General features: G+C 35.2%; 1 protein-coding gene across 11 annotated transcripts in view; it reads left to right on the plus strand.

Moving 5' to 3' along the window:
- Cep112 (centrosomal protein 112) overlaps window positions 1-27,084 on the plus strand; it is a 350,152-nt gene that overhangs the window by 161,306 nt on the left and 161,762 nt on the right. For all 11 annotated transcript variants that reach the window (XM_069993124.1, XM_069993126.1, XM_069993125.1 and 8 more), the window contains one exon: window positions 6,441-6,623. In XM_069993124.1, coding sequence (XP_069849225.1) covers window positions 6,441-6,623 — 183 coding nt within the window. The remainder of the gene's footprint in view (window positions 1-6,440; window positions 6,624-27,084) is intronic.

A 27,084-nucleotide genomic window follows, 5' to 3' on the forward strand; every position in this document is an offset into this window, starting at 1 on the left:
GACAAAAGAAAAAAGCAACAAAGAAAATGCACAATTAAATTAAATGTAGATCAAGAAGATGACAGATGTCTGTGGAGTATTCTACGTAGTATGTGCAAACATACACAATCTTCTCAGCAGCCCATAGAACTCTCTCCAAAATAGATCGTATTTTTAGGACCTAAAGAGAGGCTTTAAAAATACAAGAAAATGGGCTGGGAAGGTGGCTCAGTGGTAGAGCACTTGCCTTGCATGCATGAGGCCCTGGGTTCGATTCCTCAGCACCACATAAGCAAAAAGAAAAAAATACAAGAAAATTAAGTGACTTCTTATATTTTTACCTGGCCACAATGTAATAAAAATAGAGATAAAAATCAATGTAAACTTACACATGAAGATACAATACACATTTGAATAATCAAAAGGTAATTGGAGAAATAAGAGCTTGGGGCGAGGGATTAAAAAATACCTAGGAGCAAATGAAAATGAAAAAACATAACATAATGAAAGCAGTTCTCAGAAAGTTAAAGCTGTTGGTATTAAAAAATCAAAGACATCTCAAATAATTAAGTTAACAATATATCTCAGGGTCTTAGAAACGCAAAAAGAAGCCAAGCACAATTAGTAGGAGGGAAGAAATGTTAAAGATCACAGCTAAAATAAATGAAGTGGAAACCATGAGAAAATTATTTAAAAAAATCAATAAAATAATTATTTACGAGGGGGGTAGGTTTGGAAGGTAAGGAGGGAAGGGATGGTAGGGAAAAAACAAAGGAGGGGGTAACAATGCTCAATAGGAAATGTATTCATTTCCTTACTCAGGTAATAGTAACCCCTCTGTACAGTATCTTTACAATAAAAATATTAAAAAATCAATTATTTGGTTCTTTGAAAGAAAAAAAAATGACAAATCTTTAGCCAAACTAACCAAAGAAAGAGAAGACAAATTAATAAAATAAGAGATGAAAAATGTGACTGAAATCTAGAGAATCATGCAATATTTTGGAAAACCTAAACTCCAATATGTTAGAAAGTATAGGAGAAATGAATATATTTTTAGAAACAAATCACCTACTACAGTTGAATCAAGAAGATACAAATAATTTAGATCAATAGTGAGCAATGAGATTGAAAAGCTAATTAAAAACACTCCCAACAAAAAAAGCCTACCACTGGATGTATTTACTGCTATAATTCTACCATGCTATACACCAAAAACATATTGAAAAAGAAATAAAAAGAGTGATCCAATTCCCAATGACCTAAAAAAAATTACCTAGGATAAACTCAATCAAAGATGTTAAAGACCTTAAAACTAAAGCATTGAAGAAAGAAATTGTATAAGATATCAGGAGATATAAAGATCTCCAGGATTCATAGATCTCAGAATAAATATTGTTTAAATGGCTATAAAGTAATACACAAACTCAGTGCTGTCCTCAGTTAAGTTCCATGGGTATTATTCACAGAAATAGAAAAAAAAATCTTGAATGTCCTATAGAAGCGTTAAAGACCTTGAATAGCCAAAACAATCCAAAACACACACACACGTACACATGCACACTGGCACATAGACCAGTTGGTCCAAAAAAAGCCCAAGAATATAATTCTATCTTACTCTGTATAAAGGTTCCCAAAGCATATGTGCAAAAAAGCCTGCTTACCAACTATTGCTGGGAAAACTAGATATCCTCTTGTAGAAGTACTAAAACTAGATCCCTATCTTTCACCTTGTAAATAACAAACTTGAAACAAACAAAAGAGTTTAGTGTAAGACATAAAGCTACTTGAAACTACTACAGGAAAACCTTGGGAGGACATTTCAAGGACAGACCAAGTACTTTCTGAGTAAGATTCCAATACCTTATGAAATAAGACAAGATGAGAGTGTATTAAACTAAAAAGTTTCTACAAAGCAAAAGAAACAACAGAACAAAGGAAAGACTTCAGGATGAGAGAAAATCTTTACCAGCTGTTCATTCATCTGATAGGGGATAAGTTCTAGAACATGTTTTTTTTTTAAACTCAACAAAAATAACAAAAAATCCAATAAATAAATGGGATCTCAATTAAGTAGACACTTTTTTTTTAATTTTATTTTATTTGAGAACATACTGTACAGAGGGGTTACAATTACATTGGCAGGATAATGCATACATTTCTTACCAAGCATTGCAGCCTCCTCCTTTGTTTACCCTTCACCTCCCTTCCCAGCCTCCCCCTTCCCCCCCACCCAATCATACCCCCCTCCCCCCCCCCACTCCGACATTGTAAAGCTTGCTTTGACATGACATTTTGTAATTCTCCTTGTTACAACAGGTCCACCTGAATCCTTAAACGACTTGTTTGTCCCCCTCTCCTCCACATGTTATACTGACATCAAATAAAGTGAAAGCGGGGGTTACACTGTGGGGGAGGGACATACAAAGCAACAAAGAAATAATCTTATAAATGCGTTAGAAACACATGCAAGAAAGAAACGAAAACATTAAAATACATATTTAAGGGTTCGTTTTCCTAACATCACATTATCTGATCTTTTCCGCTTGACTCATACCTATACTAGATATTGCAAATAAGGGAAACCATGGGACCTATGTTTCTTTGGGCCTGGCTTACTTCACTTAATATAATTTTTTCCAAGCCTTTCCATTTCCTAACAAATGGGGAAATGTCATTCTTTCTGATGGAGGCATAGAATTCCATTGTGTATATATACCACATTTTCTTGATCCATTCATCTACTGAGGGGCTTCTGGGTTGGTTCCATATCTTAGCTATGGTAAATAATGCTGCAATAAACATAGTTGTGCTGGTAGCTTTAGTGTGGTCTTGTTTGTATACATTTGGGTAAATGCCCAAAAGTGCGATTGCTGGATCATAGGGGAGATCTATGTGAAGTCTTTTGAGGAACCTCCATACTGCTTTCCAAAGTGGTTGAACAAGTTTACATTCCCACCAACAATGAAGTAAGGTTCCTTTCTGTCCACATCCCCTCCAGCATCTGTTGTTGTTAGAGTTCTTGATTTTTGCTGTTCTAACTGGAGTGAGGTGATATCTCAATGTTGTTTTGATTTGCATTTCTTTTATGGCTAGGGATGTTGAACATTTCTTCATGTGTCTAATGGCCATCCTTCTTTCTTCTTCAGAGAAGTTTCTCTTTAAGTCTTTCGCCTACTTATTTATTGGGCAGTTGTTTCTTTGAGGATTTGTTGTTGGGTGGTTTAATTTTTTGAGTTCCAAGTATATTTTAGATATGAGACCCTTGTCCGTTGTATGGCTAGTAAAGATCTTCTCCCAATCGGTGGGCTTTCTATTGATCTTGCTAGCTATGTCATTTGCCCTGCAGAAGCTCTGCAACCTTATGCAATCCCATTTGTCCAACCTTTCTTTGATTTGTTGTGTTTCCGGGTCTCTATTCAGAAAATTTCGGCCTGAGCCAAGGAGACCTAGGGTTTCTCCTATTCCATCCTGTAATGTTTTCAGAGTGTCAAGCAGACACTTTTTAACTCAAGTACAAATGCATAACAAATGCATGTTATGTTTAACATCTTTAACAGTCAAAATTTGACTATCCATCAAGAAAAAAACCTAACAAATTTTGATGAGGATGTAGGTAAAAATAACTTCTTTACTTTTGCTGGGGATGAGTTTCTCAAAAAATAGTAGAACTCCTATTTCATCAGCCTTATCACTTCTGGTGTGCACCCAATAGAATGGAAATCAGCTAACTGTATAGGTATCTATATACTCAAGTTTATCATAATACTATTTAAAATAAACAAATTATCAAGTCAACCTAGGTGACATGAATAGGTGAATAGATTAAATATGTTATAGATACACATTAGAGTTTTACTCAGCCATTAAAAAAAGTTAAAATTATGTTACTTGAAGGAAACTAAATGGAACCGTAGATCATCAAGTTATTGTAATAAGCCAATGCCACAAAATCAAGTATTGCATGTTTCCTCTCATTGATGGAAGTTTTGGCAAAACAGTACAAAGCAAAACAAATCATGGTCATGAAAGTAAAATGGGAACTACTAAGGATGTGAAAAGGAAAGAATTTATGTGAAGGGAAGAGGAGGTAGAAGAAAGTAATAGGACAGATTATATGCATGTTTGGAAATGTCATGATGAAATCTCTTATTACAATGTATAATTTCATATATAATAATAATAAAAGATATGCCCAGAACAGTTGGGCTTATGATCTGAACTCTGCCATTTATCTAGAGAAGATACCTTAGCAGAGGTCCTGACAGTTAGGAAACCTCAGTTGAGATAAAAAAGGGGCTACAGCATTCAGAAGTTAGTCCAGTGCTAGACTAAACAGACTACCCTCAGCCATCTTGTTTACAATGGATTCACCAATATGGAATGAATAAATAAATGTGAACAGGAGCAAGGTAAGAGAAGCCTTCAAATTACTCAGGCTAGAAATACACTATTACTAGGTAATAAAATGATGCAGCATCATTAGTAATGATCTTACATCTAGTCCTAGGCACATGTCTTTTGGGGAGGAAAATTCTATAATTCTTTAGCTGTAATTAAAGGTCATTTGGTAACTTGTAAAATATTTTACATTCTGTCCATTTTAGATCAGGTTAATTCTCCCCCTCCTTTTTTTTCTTTTTTCTTTTCTTTCTTTCTTTTTTTTTTTTGAGGCTTTGGAAAATCTCAATAGAACTTTCTGCCTTCCATTTCTTTCAGTGAATGTGAAATGATCTTGACTAAAGTTTTAAATTTATTATTATGATAAGTTATAGTATAACAGTATAGCAATATATAACTTGGTAGTAGCAACAATATGATGTCCATAAACTAAAAATCACCCAGTTCAATAATTCATATATTTGAGCTACCTAAAAAAATACTGTAATAATAATAAAATTGAAAATTCTTTTGTTGAGGTTAACATTGTAGTGGCTGAAATCATAGGATAAAATATACATATTTATTATAATAATCAAAGAACTCTTTACTACTTAGTAGATTATATATTAGAAGAAGTTTTAATGTTCTTTTTCTGTATAAAATGGAGGGAAATTCTTTAAATTTTAAATAAAGTGACTAGAATACATCGTTTGTGTTAGATGCAAAATACATATTTCTATATTGTTTATACTTTTTTTCTGGTAAGAGTAGACCATAACATAAGAGTTAGCATACTTTTTTTCTTCTAAAGTAGCATAGTGCACTTTTCAGTGGTTTGGTAATTTGTTGGTTATTTTCCAACTCTTAAGAAAAATCACACTAAGGAAATGCTTTGAAACCTAGGTTCTAAATCAAGTTTAATTTATATTTTGATTCTTTATTTGCAATTAGGGGATAAGAATTTCAAATTAACTACTGAGATTTTGTACAGCTGGCACGGCAGGAGAAATGAATGCTATAGCTTTAAGATAAGGTAGTCTGGTGATGCACTGCACAAAACAAGATCGATTTGGAGCAGGCTCCTACTGTTAGCTTTTTTGAAGATGGATTCTCACGCCGAAAATAACACAACATATTTTAGATAACAGCAGTTTTTCCCCCTGAAATCCACCAAAACTGAAGAAAAATCCAAGTGACTGTTCTTAGCAGCTGTGTGGCCTGGAGTTCACTGGGGAAGCTGGCTTCCTGCAGTCCCCTATTCATCACCTGCTTCAAAGACAGCCTGGCTGGCTATAGTTTGCAGGCCAGGTAGGGTGCCATTGTGCAGTCTGGGAGGATTAGTATCAAAGCTGCGGCAACCAGGCCCTTGGTCTCCGGCTGCCATTCAGTCTAGCAGGGAGAGGCTAAGACTGGCCAAGGTCACAGTCTCCAGTGTGGAGTGGACTGGGAAAGGATCCTGAGAATAGAATGCTTTTTATGAAATCATGGCGCAGGCTTGCAGCACAGCAGGTGCCCTTCTGGAAGACATAACATCTGTTTATATTGGTCTACCGTAGCTGACAACGAGATAATAGAGCTTTGAAATTTATCATTTTATTTTTTAAAAGACAACTGTATATACAATAATCCAGATGCGTATTTAGCTCAGATCTTTCACTTGAAAATCATAAAGAAAACTGACCGATTTAATTGCTGCTTTTTACATGTATGTATTAAGCAAAAAGCAGTGCATGCTGAGTATTAACCGTTTACAACCATTGCTGATCAGTAATACCCGAATTCTTGGGGAGGAAATAACGTAGCATTCAACATAATTTTTTTTCAGGGTTCAGACATGTGTGTCAACAGATTGCAAGAGAATTTCCTGAATATGTCCAACTGTCTTGAATATTAGGAGATTTGGATAAAAATCCCCCTCCCCCCCCCCATCGAATGAGGGTATTTCAAGGGTGAGGTAATAATGACGCAAAAATAACATTTTCAACTTAGACAAATTAAAGAAAAATTAAGCTGTACATGAGTTGTCATGACGACAAGGATGTTCTGTTGATGAACTGTCCTCCTCATTGTCCAATCAGATAGTAGAGCTGAAGCTGGAGCATGAACAGGAGAAGACGCACCTATTACAGCAGCATAACGCAGAGAAGGATAGCCTAGTCCGAGACCATGAACGGGAAATTGAAAACCTGGAGAAACAGCTTCGCGCTGCCAATATGGAGCACGAAAAGCAAATTCAAGAGTTCAAGAAGCGAGATGCACAGGTAATTATCAATAATATTTGATAAAACGGGAATCTATTTTTTAAAAAGTCATCAGCGTTTAGTGTTTTCTTATTCTTGTTGATGCACGCTGTTTGATCATTTGTAAAACTGATATAAAATGTGATTTTTTTGTTTTCTCCCCACACCCCACTCCCCATTTTGGAGATGAATAAAGGCTTTAACTAGAGAAACCACAGGTAGCCAGATTAAAAATCCCATGGCGCGCTATAACTTGGCCTCTTTTTTATAATCTTGTCTCAGTTCCTTTCATGATTTTTTTTAAGGTATCTGCCCCTTACCCCTCCCTTCAGCCTTAGAAAATCCCTAAGAATATATCAGCCTCTCTCCTTGCTTTTTGTTTTAATCTCTGTAGGTAATCAAGCAGCTGTTTAATATTGCTTTTCCTTCCTAGTGTTGCTTTTTGTCATGAGACTATATTTGATTAGATCACTCAGATGGTAATTGATAAAAATGATTCCAGAGAAGGGCTATTTCCCATCATGTCTGTTGCTTTTTCCTGCATGCACGTACACATGCCTCCTAGCTTCCATCTCTGTAGTCCCTGTTGGAAGCCATTTGGCAGAATAACCCCCAGCTGTGGTAGCATTTGACTCTTCAAACTTATGGATGAAATGTGCACTGTCAGCATGGAAAATTATCTTTATAAATTTCAGATGAAAAAAAAATCTTATTGGGTATGTGTCTTTGTGGTATAAAACATTCTTTAGGGTATGTATAATCAAGGGCCTTTAGTCTATCCTCTTGAGATTGCTGTGAAATTTTATTAAATGAACATTTAAGAGCAATTGACAACAATAAAAAGATAATTTTCTTTTCTAATAAAACCATATCATATACTAATTCTAAATACTCTTTTCCCATTGAAATCTCACCATACTAACCACACCACAGATAAGCTTCTTCCCCTATTAATCCTTCTTTCTAAAAAAATATAATTTCCAAATAGCAAAATAAATTTTCTATTATGCTATGTGTTTAAACAATTATAAGTATGTAGATGTAAAAATAGTGCTAATTGAATACGATGTTAATTATTTTAGTGGAGAGCGGGTGGCGGTAAAGCAAAGAGTGGGAGTTATTGGTTATTTTTCATTTGACCTTGGATTGTCTTTTATTTTTGAGGAATAACTGGTACAATATGAATATGCTCAGTATAGCCTTTTCTTTGTCATGATATGCATTTATAGGAAAAATATTTTCTGATTGTTTTATGGTGTGGTCTGCTTAAACAATGGTCATTGTAGTGGTCGTCATGATAATGGAATAGTCAAGTCATTCCTGTTAAATCAACATTCATCATACTTTTGCCATCAACTTCATGAGAGCAATTAAAAATGATATGTTTTTCTTTTAACTTCTAGCCATAAAATATTTTCAAACTCTTAGGTTTTCCTGCAGACATGATGGTAAAGCCTACCATTGTCTTTCCACCATAATGGAGGTGGGATCTGAGAGAGTATGGGATCTGTTTACATAATAAAATCAAATAAAAGGATACAATAACATTCATTAGTTTACCTAACTTTCCATTATTTTGGTGCTTTTGGGGAAAGCTGCCACCAGTGAAGGCCAAATTTAGAGGAGATCTTTGTGATTTTTGCATATGCCGTGTCTACCATATAGGGTGCGGTTCATCCAATCATAACAAAGGAGAAATTTTAGAATTTCAATGTATAATTAAGCCACAGGGAGGACATAATATTGTTGTTAGTTGGATTTGTTCTCATTGAAATACTAAGTTTAAGAATAATATGATCTTTTCAAATGCTTTAGTTTAGGATTTTTTTCCCCTATTTTTGTATCTTTCTTGGAACGTTTTACTAATTGGAATTGCTGTCATGGGATTTCCAGTAAGCAATAGAAACAGGCTAAATGCGTTCTTGGCCAAAAAGAAAATAGTTCGGTGTAATTAATTATTTTTAGAGAATACACCTTTTACCAATAAATTATATATTTGACAGTCTTATGCCTACCTCATTGCTAATAATTTGTATTTATCTTTAATTATTCAATGTGGCTATAACTTCAAAGTTTTCTTTAGGTAAGTCTTAGATTTTCAGACTATATCTCTTTATATTTGTGGCCTAAATAACAATGTATAGTACCTTTTGAATATTGAAATTATTCACAAATTTTTAAAAATGGATGTATGGTTTCATAATAGAAGATTCATTAAAAAATCAAGGTGTTGTTTAATGACAAATGCATGAATCTTAAATATTAGACTGCATATTTTAAAAAATTTTAGTTCCAGAGAGATTTGGTTTTCAGTTAACCTTTGGCTGTTTCAGTTTAGCAATGGAAGCCATTTTGTAAAAAGGACTCAGCAGTACTTAACCAAAGGGGACCAATGTAAAATCTACTCTATATGTTATGGCTTTGTTTGCTTCCTCTTCATCACACTCCTAAATAAAGATAATATTCTAAAAATCTATTCTTATCAGCTTCTACATATATAAGACAGAGTCATTATTATATAGTTATCTACCTTAAGCTGAAAAATGCCAACTAGGAACTTCCTTTGGGAAATATGTTTTATAATTATTAAGAATAGATTTTATTTTAGAAATATACCTTTTATAGAAAAAAACAGTAAAAAATCTAAAGATAATAATTTTCCTCATTGTAGTTTCCTCATTGTATATTCTGTATATGTATTACATTTTTGTTACAGTACTTTTTCAGTGTCAGGCTATATATATATGTTGTGATAATTAGCTAAAATGCACATTTAGTTTTATCATTTTCATAGATGTTGTTTGGTTCTACCTAAGATCATGTCTAAGAAAAAGCGTCTAGACCAGTAGAAATGAACACATGTAGAAATTATTATGTTGTTGTCAAATATTTCTTTTTACCCAGACTCTCTGATTGAATTTATCATGGAGAATGATTTAATTGATTCAGTCACATTTTTAATATAAAGAAAATGTGTAAATATCTTAGAAAGGTTCTTCGAACATGGCAGCTCTTTGTGGAATTCTTGCTTTGCCTTTGCACCATGATATAATGAAAGGATGTCTGTACTTTATTCTATGGAATTAGAAAACAAAAATAGAATGTGGGTTCTTCAATTTCTTAGCTTTTTTTAATTCTTTGAACCTTTTATAAATTTCTTGATATTTTATATTTTCGAGTGATGTGTATGAATACTGTGTGGCTGTTACAGAGCACCCAGAGGTGGTTCACCATCTTAGTTAGTTATGGGACCTATTGAAGTACAGGCAGATCAAGGTGTCTGGATAAGCAGCAGCTACTATGTACCACCCTCAGGATTATCCGAATTAAATGTAACATCCTTGGAGGAAGTTACCAATGATATTTAAAAATACATTAAACTTAGTATTTGTGTATATACTATGGATCTTGCATAACACTGGCATTTAAATGCTTTTGATTCGTGAGAATTATGTTTCTAATCATGATTAAACATATTTTTGCACTGTAAGAGAAGGGTTATCTTGATTTTGCTATGTGAATTCACATTAAAAGGTTGTACCTATGAGGCTGTACCTATCACTGATTCTAAAATGTGAAACTTATTTTCTCTACCTAAAAATAAAGTTTCCTAAAAGGAAACGAATCTCCATTTATAAACTGTGTGTGTGTGTGTGTGTGTGTGTGTGTGTGTGTGTGTGTGTGTGTGTGTGTGTGTGTGTGTGTGTGTGTGTGTGTGTGTGTGTGTGTGTGTGTGTGTGTGTGTGTGTGTGTGTGTGTGTGTGTGTGTGTGTGTGTGTGTGTGTGTGTGTGTGTGTGTGTGTGTGTGTTTTCAGTGTTAGTCTGAAGGTTACCCAAAGGGAAAGTTCAATAGTGTGTATAGTCTGACCATTATTGGTTACACCTACCTATGCATTGTCTTTGAGCTTTGGTAGCATTTTCCTATAGAAAACATTTGATTCTAATTTGTTTATATGCCTTCAGTTTCTAAAATATTCAAGGAAGCATTTAATAACAAACATATACTTCCAAAATTTCTTTAGAAGTAAAAATTAGAAACATAGTTTAGACTAGAAACAATTTGAGTTAATGTTCTAATATTAACTACCAAGTGTATTATTCTCTATGTAGATTCTCTTGCCCTCTATATTTATAATATGAAAAATTATTAGAAAAAATAATTACTAAAACAAAAAATAAAAAATAAAAATATAAATATATGCTCATAAAAACAAAAATCCTATTATTAGCTATATTAAATCAAATGATATTTCATTACATGAGTAAGAGATTTTTCTACATGTATTAAAATTGTTCATACCATACCTGCATAATCAAAATATTATTTCATCATCAATATTTGTTTATTAACATTTTTACTTTGTTCTGAGGGGGTAATGATTTTTTTCTTTGATCATATCAACTATGCAAACTGTACTTCCCCAATTTAATGATGCTGTTGCTATAATGCCACCTTCTTCTTGTTCCCCTCTTTTCCTTAGTGACATACACAGTCACACCTGAATGGATTCTGGTGCTCTGGCTGTGTACACAGTAATATTGATGTGTATCTACTCATGTACCCAGTTATCTGTACTAGAGGAATAGTGGAAAAAATGTGCTCTGTAAAGTGGGTTTATTTGTAGTGTACAAAGTTTAACCTTAGATATCAGAAGCTTGGTGGGAAAAACTTTAAATATTTCACTTTCATTTTGCAAAAAAGAAATAAGACTTTGGGGGTAGACTTTTCATAAAACCACACATTAAAATTTTCTATTTTTAAAAGATATTTTATAGTATTCTAACTGTTGTATTTAAGATAGCTCAAAAACTCTGTACATTTGAAATACAGAAGTTTTCCTAACTGGGCAATGTAAAAGAGCTTGTGAGGAGGAAGTCTGTGTTTTTCTAAAACTAAATCCTGGGTTGTTTAGAGTTTTTCAAATTGATGTGACATAGAAACACTGATGGGAATATATTATTTTGTTATCATATGTATCATAGCATTACATAGAAATTTAATAATATGCTTATTTATTTATTGCTATATAAATTAATATATGTATTTTTATGTACCTAATTAGAATAGAGTATAAGAAAAGTGATTTAAAAAAGGTAGAACATAATTTTTTGTATAATTCCAGCTTGGCACTCAAAAATTATAATTATTTTAAAAGCAATAAATACACCCATAATTGAGCTAGTATAAATAATTCAACTTGATCCTCATCCTGGAGAAAAGTAAGTTTATAAAACAAAATATATAGGAAGAAATAAGAAAAATATTTCTCTAAGAATGATCCAGTTGTAGAAGTATATCTGTAGTTCTGTGCATATTTTTTAAAATGTGGTAGTTGCCATGGAAACCACATTCTGCAGTATGTGGTCCACTTTTTTAGATAAAGAGTATTCCTTTAAAGGGAAACCTTCTGTGTAATAACATATAAATTATTCCCTTTGAACTGTCAACTTTGTATCAACTGTTAATTGTTGCTTTAAAAATCTATCTTTTGTTCTCATACTTAATGGATTTCTTTAGAAATATTAACATTTTTCTCATACAACAGGTGACTAAATGTGATATACCTTATATACAAAATAAAATGTGACCCCTTTGCAATGCTGAAAATGTGAGGTATTGCAAGGAAACAAAAAAAAAATCATTCAGTACAGATTGTTCTACCAGATAAGAAGGTTTTAGTCATACCAAGTGTCTAACAATAATGTGGTGGTTTAAGTAACCTAAAGACATGACCATATCCAATTATTTTCAATTTATAGATAGGTAAATTGGGATTCAAGGACATTATCTAGCCCCAAATCACAGAACAAGCACACCAAGGTTTTAACAGTTTTTCTTCAAGTTCTATATTGGCATCCTTCAAGAAAGATTTTAAATGTTTTTTGAAAGACTTGGACATGGCAAAAAAGGAATAGGGTTGTGTGTGAATCTTTTCCTAGCATGAGAGAGATACTATTCTGTTTCTCATGCTCAGATTCTTAGTGCAATTGCAATTTCCATTCATCTCTCTGTTTGGTAAACTGTGTTCCTGAAAAGTCATAATTCGATAATACTGTTTTATTTCTATTTTTAATACTAATAGAGTAGTGCTAAAAGCTCAGGGACAGAGCTCAGGCCCTAAGTTCAAGCCCCAGAACAGGCAAAAAAAAAAAAAAAAAGCCACAAAACCTTTCAGAATTGAATGGAATAGAATGGAGTAGAGTGGAAAACTGAATGAGCTTTTAAAATGGGTTACTTCTGGTTTTCATATTATTACTGAAATAAAAGAATATATTCAGTGAAGGAATTCACCAAATATCTTAGTGATAAAATGCTTGCCTAGCATGGTACCAGACTTGTGGGTTGGATCCTGGTGGGGAAAAAAAAGCAAACAAAAAAATGCATGGCAGTTTTCACCCATACTGATAAAATATGGCTCATGAATGGTTTATGAGATCTTTGTTATATAAACATACTAACTTGAATATTACTTATGACCCATTCATTCCATGGAACAGGTTTTTAAGTCATGAAGGGTAATATTAGTATTTTTGTTAAAAAATCAAAATTGGGATTCTGTTACATAACACTAGCTACTTAAAACATTTTAAAAATGAAAGTCAGTGATGGTTTATTAAGTTCAAAGGGGACTTTTCTGTAGAAATATAAGAATTGGAAACTATGTTGCTTTTACATTTCTCAAAAATTTGTATTGATGTAGTTTTGACTTTATTCAAGAGCCATTTTTGGTCAAATTAAAAAAATCAAGATAAAAGCTTTAAAAAATAAATATCCAAGAACAATTATTCTACATTCCAAGTTTCATTTTTATTGACATAGAGAAAAATGTGTTTAGTTATTTCTAGTATATTGTTCTTCCTTCTCTTCACCTCTGCCTCAGTGAAATGACTGAGATCGTTGGCAGAAATTATCTTTGAGGAAATACTGGGTGAATAGCCCTTCTTCCTTGATGTCTTAGAAAAACCATTTTTTAGTTATCTGACCCAATCAGTTCTGTAAGAAACATCCCTTATGTCTTCACTTGTATAGTTGATGTAATTTCTCATGGCAGAGAGGTTGAAGTTAGAGCACAAGAAATGATTGGCAAAATGATGATATCATCAAATGTTCAAAGAGCTGCAAATTGAAGCTCATTAAGCTGTCATTTGTGTTCCATTCAAGACTAATTGGAATCATGCCTAGTTGCATGATATGAAAGATACTTAACACCTGAGCATTTTTCACAACAAAAATGACAGAAATTGATGTTAGTGAGATCTTAAACTCGTACTGGCCGAGGACAGCAAAGCATTAAATGAAAATGATAGCCTATTTTCAAAGTATGTTAATATTTTTATTTAGAAAATACTTGGAAATAGTCCTTACGTAGAAACTTTTAGATAATAAAATTGGCCTAATTCAGCCTAAAGTATTAAAATCTATGAGTTAATATGTTGAAATAAATATACTTCAGTGAATTCTTTTATTAGTTCTGATAATTATTTTAAATTATTTCCTTATGTCTCTGATATTTTGGGGGTATTGTGTTGTAAAAAATGAAAAGAAATCAAAAAGGACATATGCAATTAGATATCCAAGGTTTGAAAATATCTGTTATTTTTCCAGTTCATTTGGATTTGTATGACTTGGATAGAAGCCAAGGCCTGAAATTATTGACAGTATTTGAATGGGTATCTTGGGTCTAGGTTTCTTTCCTTGTTTGTATGTATGGTTACATTGTTGTATCAGTCTCTTGACAAGTTTGTATGTCATTCCCATTAATACAGTGACTCTAATGATGACGAACTTTCAGAAAACAAGAAAATAGTCTGGCCAGGCCTAGCCACTCAAAACAGGGAATTTTCAGGAAAAAATTTAAAGTTGTAGGTCTATAAATAGTTAAAATGAGATTGGTGATTCCTGTATCCTGCATTGACTTAAATTAGCATTTGTTTTTTTAATAGCTCTGGAACATATTTATTAATTAGAATATTGCCCTAAATATATAACCTTATGTATAATTACTAGAATCTACAATTGCTTATCTTAATAAATACTAATTTATTAGTAATTAATCTCTTGTTTTAATAAATGTTAATTGAAAAATCTTCTGCTAAATAGTATTCTATTTAAAGTTGGTATCTACACAGTATCCCATTTAAAGTCGGCCCAACTGTGCAAATGATGGGTAATATATGGAAATGTCATTACATCTATAACCATTTCTAGTGACTTATAATTAAGAAACCACAATCTATTGTCCTAATGTTAAGTATTTTCTTAAAATATTCAACTCAGAAGAGTAGTAGTAGTGTGATTCTACCCATAAAAATTGTAATTATTAGCTATCCTAATTGCTCTTTGAAATCACACTGTTCCACATTGATATTGGTAAAATAGAACTCTAGGACTTAAACATTTATAATATATAAATCATATTTCTTTCCATATAACTTTCCCTATCTAAACGTTAAATACAACTATCTTTTGGAGTTTCCCCATGATATCAATTTTCAACTTGATTAATTTATTCCTTTAAAGTTGTATGTGACTAACATATTGCTAGACCTTGGGGGCAAACTGTAGCAATGAAATTGGAGGAAAACTAGTTGGAATTATGAAGGTCTTTGTTAAGGCAATGCTAGTGAAGACACTAATAAGGCAGAAGGAGATGAAAAAACCCAGAGCTATAGTTTGCTGTGTAATAGGACATTTAGGCCTTAATGATACCAGTGTGGAAATACAGGACTAGAGAGAAAAAGAAAGTTCTCTATCACCTTTGGAAATGAAGATCGGAGCTACCCAAGAGACTGACATCTCAGGATCTTGGTTCAAAACCATCCTAGAAAGGAAAGTTCATGCAACTTTTATCTCCAATTAATAACCCAAAAGCTGGAAGTAGAGGTATTGCTCAGGTAAAACAGCATCATTAGGCTTGAGCAGCAAAGCTAAGAAACAGAGCCCAGACCCTGAGTTCAAGCCCCAGTATTGGCACAAGAAACTAAAGAAAGAAAGATTTGAGACTTACAAGCATGGCTTGTAGAGCATACGAATGTGGTGAGATCTATGGAGGCAGAAGAGAATGAATAGAAGACACTTAAATACTCAACTGCCTAAATGGAGGCAGAGGGATGGAGCCAGACAAGAACACTGAGAACGGGTTGGGATATATAAAGAGAGCAAAGGGAAAGTAGTATTTTAGACACCAGGGGAAAAAATCACAATAATCTCTAACCCAAATTAATAAAAGAGTTTGAAATAACACAATATATTTGAATAACCTTTTCCATGTTAACTCTTAGCTTTTTTGTTTTTAACAAATCATGAGATGAATAATGACCTTTGAAGACTGATGCCTCGTCGCATACTTTTCCAGTTGAACATGGACTTGGAGACCCAGGAGCCCATTAAAGAGATTGAAAACTTGAAGCTCAGGTGAATGATTCATCTGGAGCCATCAGTGGCTGTCAGGCGGGTAGGGAGGCCCATTAATGAGGTGGGAAGCATCAGTCACACACCAAGCCCAGCATTGCTAGTCTCATTGAGAGCAGTAGATTTCAGGTCCACAGAGAGCTTTGCTGAAGTAACTGTGATTCAGATGTCAATTTACATTTTTGCATGGAAATCTTATTTGAAGAACATACAAGATTATTAAATCTATGCAATTAAATAATACCACACCTTCCAAATAAATAGAACTGCTTTTTGTATATACAGTACTGGTGTTAGAACTCAAGGCCTCACACTTGCTAAGGAAATACTCTATCACCTAAGCTACACCCCCAACCTTTTTTCTTTTGCTTTAGTTATTCTTCAGATAGTATCTCTCATTTTTACCCAGAGGCAGGCTCCAAGTGTGAGAAAGGTCCATATTTCACTTGGTTAAGTAGGATTTACTGTCACGATCATCCAATAAGGAACAAACTCAGTTCTAGCAGGAAAAAAAGGAACAAGGTTTTCCTGGGGCTATCTTGTGAGCCAAGAATTTGAGGAGCAAAGATCAGAGGAGAAAAGATAGAACATTAGCAGACAGGAGATGAAGAGGCTTGTAACTGTGTGAAAACCCTCCTCTGGAAGGGTTCTTGCCAGGCCATTTAATGAATGGCTGAAGTATTACACATGAGCTAATTGCTGTTCTCTGGTTGTCTGCCCATACCTCAGTCAGAAGATGAGTGTGCCTGCAGGAACTAGGGAAGTCTTCATAGAATGGAAGATGTGAACAACACTGAGCCGTTTTAGACCCCATGTGTGAAATTGTTTCCAATTCATCAAGCTGAAAACAAAAGAACATAGAAATTGATGGATGAGATGAGAATAAAAGGAGAAGGGAGAGAGATATTCAGAAAGGTAACTTCCTGTGGGCTATTATTTCAGAGTTTAATACAGATTTGGGTACCTGGACATAGGTGGCAGAAGACCAGACAAAAATTGGGGAAATGCAGACAAGGAGGTAGGAAGATGCTTAAAACAAATCTTACCTGCCTTGAAGTTGTGTCCAAGGCCAGCAATGCCAAAAATAGTCAGCTAATGACCTGTAAGAGGATCCAGCCCCCTATCCCCTTAGGGAAATAAACCCAAGATGCCCCATCCTCATAGAAAACTTGAGGGCAGGTGGGAGGCAAGGAGATCAGCTTCTTTAGGGTCAAGTTGTAAGCCACCTGTCTTCAGAGGAATTTCTGTCTCTTGGCTGGGGATGGAGGGTGGGGGCATTGCTTACACCTGGGGCATCCCAGATCTGATGCCTAATCTTGTTTGATAATGCTATTTCTTCTCCTTTGCTCTAGTTATGGGCTAGTATGTCATGTGATGAGCTAGCTGCTTTCACAGGTGTCCTAGCAGGACAGAGGTTAGCTATCAAAAGTAAACATGTTTAGGATTGGACGAGTCATGCCATATAAGACTCTGACATAAAGAAAGGGGAGTATTTATAAGTCGATGGTCTTGGAATTGTGGGAATTTGAACCTCTATATTTGAAAGAATGGCTGTTTTGCCACATGTGGTGGTACATGCTTATAATCCTAGCAAGGGGGAAGTGGAGGCAGGAGGATCAAGATCTTGGGGCCAGCCTGGGCTACATAGTGAGACCATCTTAAAATGAAACATAAAACAAAGGAATGATTGTTTTTTATTAAAAACATGCTTTTTGTTATATATAGAAACATGAACACTTTCAATTAGAAATTACCTATTTTAATTTTTTCTGTATATCATTTAGTTTGAGAAAGAGAATTGAATACTGTTATGTGCTAAATATTTTTATATGCTTTCTGAGAAAGCTCTTATCTCAGATTTTACTTATCTCAGAGCCAAGCTGTGCAGCTCTTACATGAAAAACTAGGATTTGAACCCAAATGGGTCTGACTTCAAAGACCATGAACTCTCTCTCCCCTATACCTCATTGTGGATATAAATTATAGGCATACCCATTGGTAGGAAAAACCAAGTTTTTTTGCTACTACTCACTAGAGACTTGTGGTTAACATTCATGAATATTGTGAGGATAATTTTACAGAACAAATCAAATTGACATGTCAGAACTATTTAGACCCACAAAGTTTAGTGATGAGTCCCCCAGCATTTTATACTCAGTATTGAGCTCCTTCTATTTGAGTTAGCATTAATGTCATAGTAGAGTTAAGGTTGCAATTTTCTCCCAGCACAAGTCTTTCTCCTGAACTCTATGGCAGCCTATAGCTATTTAGATTGGGCTCAGAAACGTTTTTAAACATTAATTTGGTTTGACATGACTTGGTGCACAAATTAATTATTCAAGCACATATTGTTCCATGTACATGAAAAGAATGAAACTGTAGTGAAATGCATTCTAACTACCACATGTGAATTGTAATGTTACTAGCAATCAGACTGTAAAGGAACAAAAGCTGGCAACTTATAGTAACTCTGAATTGGGCTGGTCCCACAAAATTAGCATAAATATGTGAAGCAATCAGAATAGTTTTGGACGTCCTAGGAAGTGTCCCTATTCTTATCTAGTTCTGAAAGAATGTGAAATAAACTATTCATTTAACCAAGAATAAAAATATGTCTGCTATGCAGTTATAATCATGTGTCATTAATCTGAAAATACTGCAGAAACTCTGACAAATTAAAAACACAAGGATGTGTCTGCAAGGGTTTTTTCAGCCATTAAAAAGCTGCTTCACCTCTCAGGCAGGCTCTTTTATGGCAACTTCTTGCACAGTGTACTGACATCTTCAAAGGCTCTGACATCTGTCGGCCTTTGAACTACCATTAAAAAATATTATCCCATTTCCATTCTTTTATGCCCATTTTTTTAATTATAGCCCTTCTTTCAAGTTGGGAACATGGTTGGTTTAAATGATGCTGTCCTTTCGTTTTCAGCCACCCAGCTGCGGTTTGAATAAATTGATGTAGAATCAAAGGCGGGACTTTAAAGGAAAAAGGTTTGATGGACTTGGACTCCGAACCAGATGAGGTTTTATGATGAAAAGGGTTTAATCCCAGCACAGGCATTGCTTCTATCAGCTGAGCAGTACAAAGCAATTCATATATATAGGTTCACGCGAAATGATCTATTTTTTTTAACAGCACAGATCTCTTCAGGACTTGCAAATGTGGCATTAGCTAATATTCAGAGAGCTGATTTCCTTTCATCCACCAGAAGCTTATGATTATAGTACAGTTCTCGAATTGGAAATGAGAGCTGCAACACAGATTTAAAGCTGTGCTGTCTGATTTGTATTCAATATACATGTCACTGCGGGACAGGCTAGTCTGGGCCAAGCTGGTTCAATACAAGGAAAAAAGTTTCATCATCTGAGATTCTTAGTCAAAAATATCGCCAGCTAATTAAAACAGCAGTCCCATGACTATTAGGGAGGTGTTTGGTTGATTGGTATCTCTTAAAGTTTGACAAGAAGGATTTGAAGATGCATCCTCTCTTTTATTACATATTCTGCTTGCAGTGTTAATGTGCTTGAGTGAGTGCTTTTCAGGGTAATGAAGTTTAATCGACTAACTCAAACCATTTTTTAAAAGGGAAAACAAAAATTTAAACAATTACTTTGCTTTAAAATAGTTTCTCTTATCTGGTTATTGATCTGGAAAATAATCATTTGTGAAAGCATGTTTGAACATTGTTTTTTGTTCCAAATACTATTGAATGAATATTATCATCTTGAGCCAAATAGTTAAGTAAATAAGTAGTTCAAGATAATTATAAACCTGTGTCATAGATCTAAGTCTACTTTAAAGTTAAAAGTGATTATTTTTAATCTAGTAATGGTTCAGGACAATAATAAGTCAAATTTTTTCTCCAAGTATGGGGGCACTTGCCTTATAACAGAATTTTACAGTAAGTTTCTTAAAATAAAAGGCTAGGTATGGTGGTTCACAGCTAGAATCACAGTTACTTGGGAGGTAGAAATCTGGAAGGATCCCAGTTTTGAGACCAGCTCGCAAAAAGTTAGCAAGACCCTGTACCAAGCCAAAGGCAATGGTGTGTGCCTGTGATCCCAGCCGTAAAAGCACAGGAGGAAGATTTTGCAGCACAGGGCTGGCCCTAGGCAAAAACGTGGGACTCTTTCTGAACAATAACTAAAGCTAAAAAGCGTTGAGGACACAGCTCAGATGATAGAGCATCTCCAGAGTAAGCATCAAGGCCTGAGTTTAATTCCCAGTACTTTAAAAATAAAAAGATTTTCCATTTATTTGGAAGGTTTAGCATCATTTGATTGCATAGATTTATTAATTCTGCATGTTCAAATTCTGCAAATTCAAATAGGATTTACACGTGAAAATGTAAATTAGTACCTAAACCATTGTAAGAATAAAGTCTGAATATATGAATTTTTATATTGGGAAAATATTAATTTGGTAGGCTTCTATAGCTGCTAAAAGTCTTCTTTAGATTCCAGAATGTTCCATCTCCCTTCTCATCAGAAAAAGTGGGATAAAACCAGTGAAGCTAGGTTTTTATCACTGCCCACATCCCACTGTCTTTACCCTTATCAGTTCTGACCAGGTCTTTTCACTTAGTACTAGCCCTCATGCTGCTCCTTCTATTCTCAGTTTCTGTATCTTCACTTTGAGGTCTGAGCTCTGCTTTTTCAACCTTTTCCTGCTTTGTTAGGTCATCTGCATTTCAGGGGACTAAAAACCTCTAAGTGCTCATCTCTCATCTCAAATATCTGGTTGCCTCTTGGCATCCCTGCTTAACTTGCTCACAGACACCTCCCACTCTGCCTCCCCACCTTCCACAGGTAGGTATATAGATAGCATTACTGAACATTCACTAAGTGCAGTAGCCAGAATATGGCATCCTTCTAACACTTTCCTTTCTCTTAATCTCTTGGTAAATTCTGTAGATTCAGCTTCCTGGAATTGATCTTAGTCCTGCTTTGACTTCTATTCTCCCAAAAGCCTAATCATTGGCAAAGGTTAAGACAAGTGTAGGACACTGTCCTGCTTAGAGTGTTCCCATAGCTTGTATTTAGAATAAAATCTGAGCTTCTTAGCATGGCCTGCCATCTCCTGCATGATCTGGCCCTATGGTTACTTTTCAGCATTTTCTTATATTCTCCACCAGAATACTTTGTTTGTAAATTTTATAGCAAATTTATAAATAAAGGCAGCATCATGGGTAAGTAACAGCTGGAGCAAAGCCAGCGTAGTGTCCCTCTGAGGAGTCAGGGTGCCTTAAGCATTTGGTTAAGTTATAGGGAAAAGACATAGCTTTCTATATGCACTTAGAGAAGTCACAAAGTTCCCTTTAGATTTTTAGCTTGTTCTTTGGTGGGTTGATTGTCAGCCTATTTTGAGCCTTCTCAAAAATCTCTTAACATATGATGACAAATACATAGTATAAGATAAACCTATGATTACTATAATATTATATTTATAAGTTTGTGTCTTCCAGAGGAAAGAGTGTATCCTATTTATTTTGTGTGTAAAAATCCTACAAGAGGACCTGATCTGAATGCTGATATTTAATTGGTGAACAAATGAACACAAATCCATAAATTTAATTATTCCATAGGGCTTGATTTAGTTCTAGACTTTCCTTGCTTCCATATTTTGTAATTCTCAGATTTCTAAAATATGCTGAGTGTGTTTATTAAATATTCAAATAATATTTCAGAGAACTGGTTGCCATTTTGGTAACATGATTGAATATTCATTCAACATGTACTGAGAGCATGTGTAGATTCAGGTACATTGCTGGCTGCAAATATGAATAAAGCATTACTTAACCAAATTAAGTAAAAGACAAAGTAACATGAATGTACAATAATGTGCTCAGTGCAGTACAAGAGACTTAATAAGGTTCTATGTGCTATGGAGAAGGAGACCTAAGTCATTCTGGGAGGGTCAGTGGACAGGCTGGCAGTTCTGTTGATCCATGATGCCTGCACAGTGGGTACTGATTTCATAGCATGCTCTCCCACACAGAAAGAGCGTATTTTTCTACTCTGTAATCCTTCAATGTTTTATCGTACATCCATATAATTTTCTCCCCCAAGAGGCTATCATGTCAATAGGAACAGAAAAAAAAATCAGTAAATTTCCCCTTTTTGTTTTCCTGCTGAAAAACCCTATCATTAGCCAATATGTGAATGCTGTTACTGATGCTCAGTATTAGAATGGTATTCACACATAGTTTGAGTGTTCCTCTGTATAATTTATATTCACATCGTCAAAGTAAGGTCCAGTGTAAAGAATGTCTTTAATTCTGTGGTCTCCTTGCAGTGCTGATTAACATGATGTGGTTTATTCTAGACACTTTTTGTGCATCTCTGGTATATAATCTAAATTCAGGGCATACATCATACATTATAATGTTGCCACTGTGAAGACACATGTGTCATGGCTGAACGTCTGAACCACAGAACCATCGCATGTTCTTTTTATCCATGTCCAAAGGGTATGATGTTATAATTAAGGATAGCTATTTGGCAAAGGGAACATAGTCTGAGATCATCTTCAGGAACTTCTTTAGCTCTTTTCCAGGCAATAAATTAACTTGCAAGGGGTAAAGTAATAAGATGGTTGTTGGAAGCTATGTCTGATGACCAGAGGGAAAACATTCACACATGCATGTATGTATGTGTGTGCTCCCACACAGCCTTTTCTCTACTTTACCTCTGAAGTTAATATGTGAACTTGGCTATGTCTATTCTCATAAAAATGACACAAAGGGAGAAAATGTGTCATCTATAATAAACAAAATAGCATAGCTCTACCAGAGGCCTTTTGTTCCTACCTTTTTGTTTTTCTAGACTCATGAACTTCCTCATTTGAGATTGAGTTAACTTTGGAATTAATAACTTGTGCTATTAGGCCAGAATCTTAGATAAACAATCAGAAGATTCTATCTTTTACATAAACAATCAGAAGATTCTGTCTCTTGAATAAAAAAAGTTAAGGCTAGTGGTGAGCATTTTGGCTTATGTGGTCTCCATATCATAGAGGTCAGGGGAAGCTTTGCCTTTAGAGTATTTCTTTTTTTTTTTTTATTGTGAAAATACTGTACAGAGGGGTTACAATTACATGGGCAAGATAGTGAGTACATTTCTTATCAAGCATTGTAGCCTCCTCCTTTGTTTACCCTTCCCATCCCTTCCCATCCTCCCTCCCCTCCCCACCCAATCCTCCCCCCCCACCCAAGTTGTAAAGTTCGTTTTTGACATGACTACTTGTACTTCTCTTTGTTGCAACAGGTCCACCTGTATCCTTATTTAAACGACTTGTTTTTCTCCTTCCCCTCCACAAATTATACCAACATCAAATACAGTGAAAGCAGGGGTTATACTGTGGGGGAGGGACATACAAAGCAACAAAGAAATAATCTTATAATTGCATTAGAAACAAATGCATGAAAGAAAAAAACATTTAAAATACATATCTTAGGGTTCATTTTCCTAACATCACCTTATCTGACCTTTTCTGCTTGACTCATACATATACTAGATATTGCAAATAAGGGAAATCATGGGACCTATGTTTCTTTGGGCTTGGCTTACTTCACTTATAATTTTTTCCAAGTCTTTCCATTTCCAAACAAATGGGGCAATGTCATTCTTTCTGATGGAGACATAGAATTCCATTGTGTATATATACCACATTTTCTTGATCCATTCATCTACTGAGGGGCATCTGTGTTGGTTCCAGATCTTAGCTATGGTAAATAATGCTGCAATAAACATAGTTGTGCTGGTAGCTTCCTGCACCAGAACCAACTCCAAATTGATCAAAGACCTCGGAGTCAAAGCAGACACTCTGAAAACATTGCAGGATGGAATAGGAGAAACCCTAGATCTCCTTAGCACAGGCCGAAATTTTCTTAATAGAGACCCAGAAACACAACAAATCAAAGAAAGGTTGGACAAATGGGATTGCATGAAGTTGCAGAGCTTCTGCATGGCAAAGGACATAGCTAGCAAGATCAATAGAAAGCCCATGGATTGGGAGAAGATCTTCACTAGCCATACAACGGACAAGGGTCTCATATCTAAAATATACTTGGAACTCAAAAAATTAAATCCCCCAACAACAAATCCTCAAAGAAACAACTGCCCAATAAATAAGTGGGCTCATGACTTAAAGAGAAACTTCTCTGAAGAAGAAAGAAGGATGGCCAATAGACACATGAAGAAATGCAGAACCTCCCTAGCCATAAAAGAAATGCAAATCAAAACAACATTGAGATACCACCTCACCCCAGTTAGAATGGCAAAAATCAAGAACTCTAAAACAACAGATGCTGGAGGGGATGTGGACAGAAGGGAACCTTACTTCATTGTTGGTGGGAGTGTAAACTTGTTCAACCACTTTGGAAAGTAGTATGGAGGTTCCTCAAAAGACTCCACATAGAGCTCCCCTATGACCCAGCAGTCCCACTTTTGGGCATTTACCCAAATGTTTACAAGCAAGACCACACTTTAGAGTATTTCTTAGGAGCCACTTGCCTCTTTGCAAGATGCTTTAATCTGATAAGTCTAGAAGCTTAGGAAGTAGACAGTGCCAGCCTCTGTGGAAAGTATTTTGGTTTTTTTTTAACTTGTTGCCTATTCTAAATACTTCATATATGCACACAGTAATAAATAATTATTTGGACTGTGTGAGACAAGTTCTGTTATTGCCAGTCCAACTTCCTGAAAAACCACTTTTTATTTAGCTTACTTTTGGGCTGTTCTACAACTGAACAGTTTGGTGATATTTGTAAATCTTGATAATTTTAGACATTTATTGGCACCTTCCTATAAAAAGAGTTGTGTCATATGCTACCTTTCTTTCCAACCCTCTCTTCTCTCCCCCTATATTGTATACTTGGACTTTTAAAAATTTCTAAGAGTAACAATGCCTAATAATAGTGAAATAATGCTAAAATATTTAATATTTTAATAAAAAGCCTATCATTGTGGTCCTTGAGCATAGACACTGGCTAGCCATTTACATTGTAGATATGACAATCCATTCCTTTTTCCTTGGACCTCTTCTGCCAGCTGCACAATTACCCTTTGTTTTGACATTGATAACATTTGCCTTCTATTATGCATTCACAGTGAAATCATAATTGTGTAGAAAATTGAATAAGACTAGATGTATAGCTCAGTGGTAGAGCATTTGTCTTAGCATGCATGAAGCTTTGGATTCAATCCCTAGCACTTACCTTCCAAAAAAGAAAAATGTCAAAAAAACTAACCATTACTGTATTATTAGGTTCTATTTTTTCTCATGATATGAGTCATTATTTCTTTCTAGGGAATCTTAATTTTATCACAAACCACTGTTTAGAGTCCTTCTCTGACCAGATACAAATAGAGAGTAGGTGAGAAAAATCTTCAGTACAGGTATTCTAAACAGATGACAACAGGTAGTGGCATGAGATGTGCATTTATGTCACAGCTTCTACACCTCAGAGGGCAGGTAATAGCATGAGTGGCAGGTAAGTGGCACAATACTTACACTCTGGGGTTGGCCTGGAGCATTGGGAATCCCACAGTGGGACAAATATTATAGCTCTTACACTTTGGGGTTTATAGCAGAATGCTGGAGAGCCTGCAAGGCAAATATTACAGTCATGCTCCACTGATGTTACTCTCTTGTTGCTGCTTGATCTGATTAGCTACTGTTGGCAATTTTTCTCCCAAGACAGATCCAGTCTTTTCATGCCACCTTGCTGTTGCTGCACCAATTGATCACTGAGGCAAGCTCTTTAGGTGACCAAAATCAATTATCGATTTTCTTTTGCTGGTCATGGGGCCTGAACTCTGAGCCTGGGCGCTGTCACTCAACTCTTCAGCTCAAGGCTAGAGCTCTACCATTGAGCCACAGCACCACTTCTGGCTTTTTCAGCTTATGTGGTGCTGAGGAATCGAACCCAAGGCATCATGCATGCAAGGCAAGCACTCTGCCACTGAGCCACCTTCCCAGCCCCTCAATCATTGATTTTTCACATTTTCACTTCTATTGATTGATTCTACCATCATTGAAGCTATTTGTCATCTCTGCCATTGCAGAAGTCTTTTTTTCATGTTACCAGCTTAGCTGCTGTAATAATGATAAAAATCAACAGGAGGCAAAGGAGGACACTGAGGGCTTTAATGGATCCTGCAACACCCAGGGATTCTTCTACAACTCGCTAAAGCTTGTGGTGGCAAAAGTCTGGTATAGGTTGCTTGTTGAGGTGATATCTTCTGGGTCCAAAGTCCTGCTTTAGGTTCAAAGTAGCTGGTGCTGGCATAAGCACAGTCTGACTGCTTGGCTAGCAGTCTTTCATTCATGACCCTGGAGAAGAGTCAAACCACTTATCAGTTAGGGACTCAAACCTCTTCTCAAATCAGCATCTCGGTACATTTAAAGGAAGAGCTAAACAGTATAAGAAATAAACAAATTGATAAATAGTTATCATTGACATTAATGGTACCTTCACAGTTCCTACCAGTGCTCTAGCAATGCCTGACTTCTCCCCTTGTACCCTGGGGAAGGTGAGTCCCTATTATTTGTCTCTCTTTGACTCTTGGACCACTTAAATAGAGAATTCTAGCACCAAGGACATGAGATATCATAACATTTTCTCCTGTTTTGATTTGTATTGATTTTCTGATTGTTTATAATTATATCATTTTCCAGGATTTTTTATTCTTTTAAATGTTTTTTTATTGTGAAAAAACTGTACAGAGGGGTTACAGTTACATGAGCAAGGTAATGAGTACATTTCTTACCAAGCATTGTTGCCTCCTCTGCTTTTCCCCTACCATCCCTTCCCTCCCACCTCCACAACTACACTCCCCCCCCACACACACACCTAAATTGTAAAGTTTGTTTTTCAACATAGTGTCTTATATAGGGTCAATTTGTATCCCTATTGTTTTTTCCCTTCCCCTCCCCAAGTTATACTGACATAATACAGTGAAAACAGGAGTTATACCATGGGGGAGGAACATACAAAGCAACAACAAAACAATCATATGGTACCTTATAAATACGTTAGAAACAATAGCAAGAAAGAAAAATCC

This window comes from Dipodomys merriami, unplaced genomic scaffold, assembly GCF_024711535.1.
Source record: "Dipodomys merriami isolate MVZ:Mamm:240054 unplaced genomic scaffold, mDipMer1.0.p SCAF_42, whole genome shotgun sequence".
Lineage (NCBI taxonomy): Eukaryota > Metazoa > Chordata > Mammalia > Rodentia > Heteromyidae > Dipodomys > Dipodomys merriami.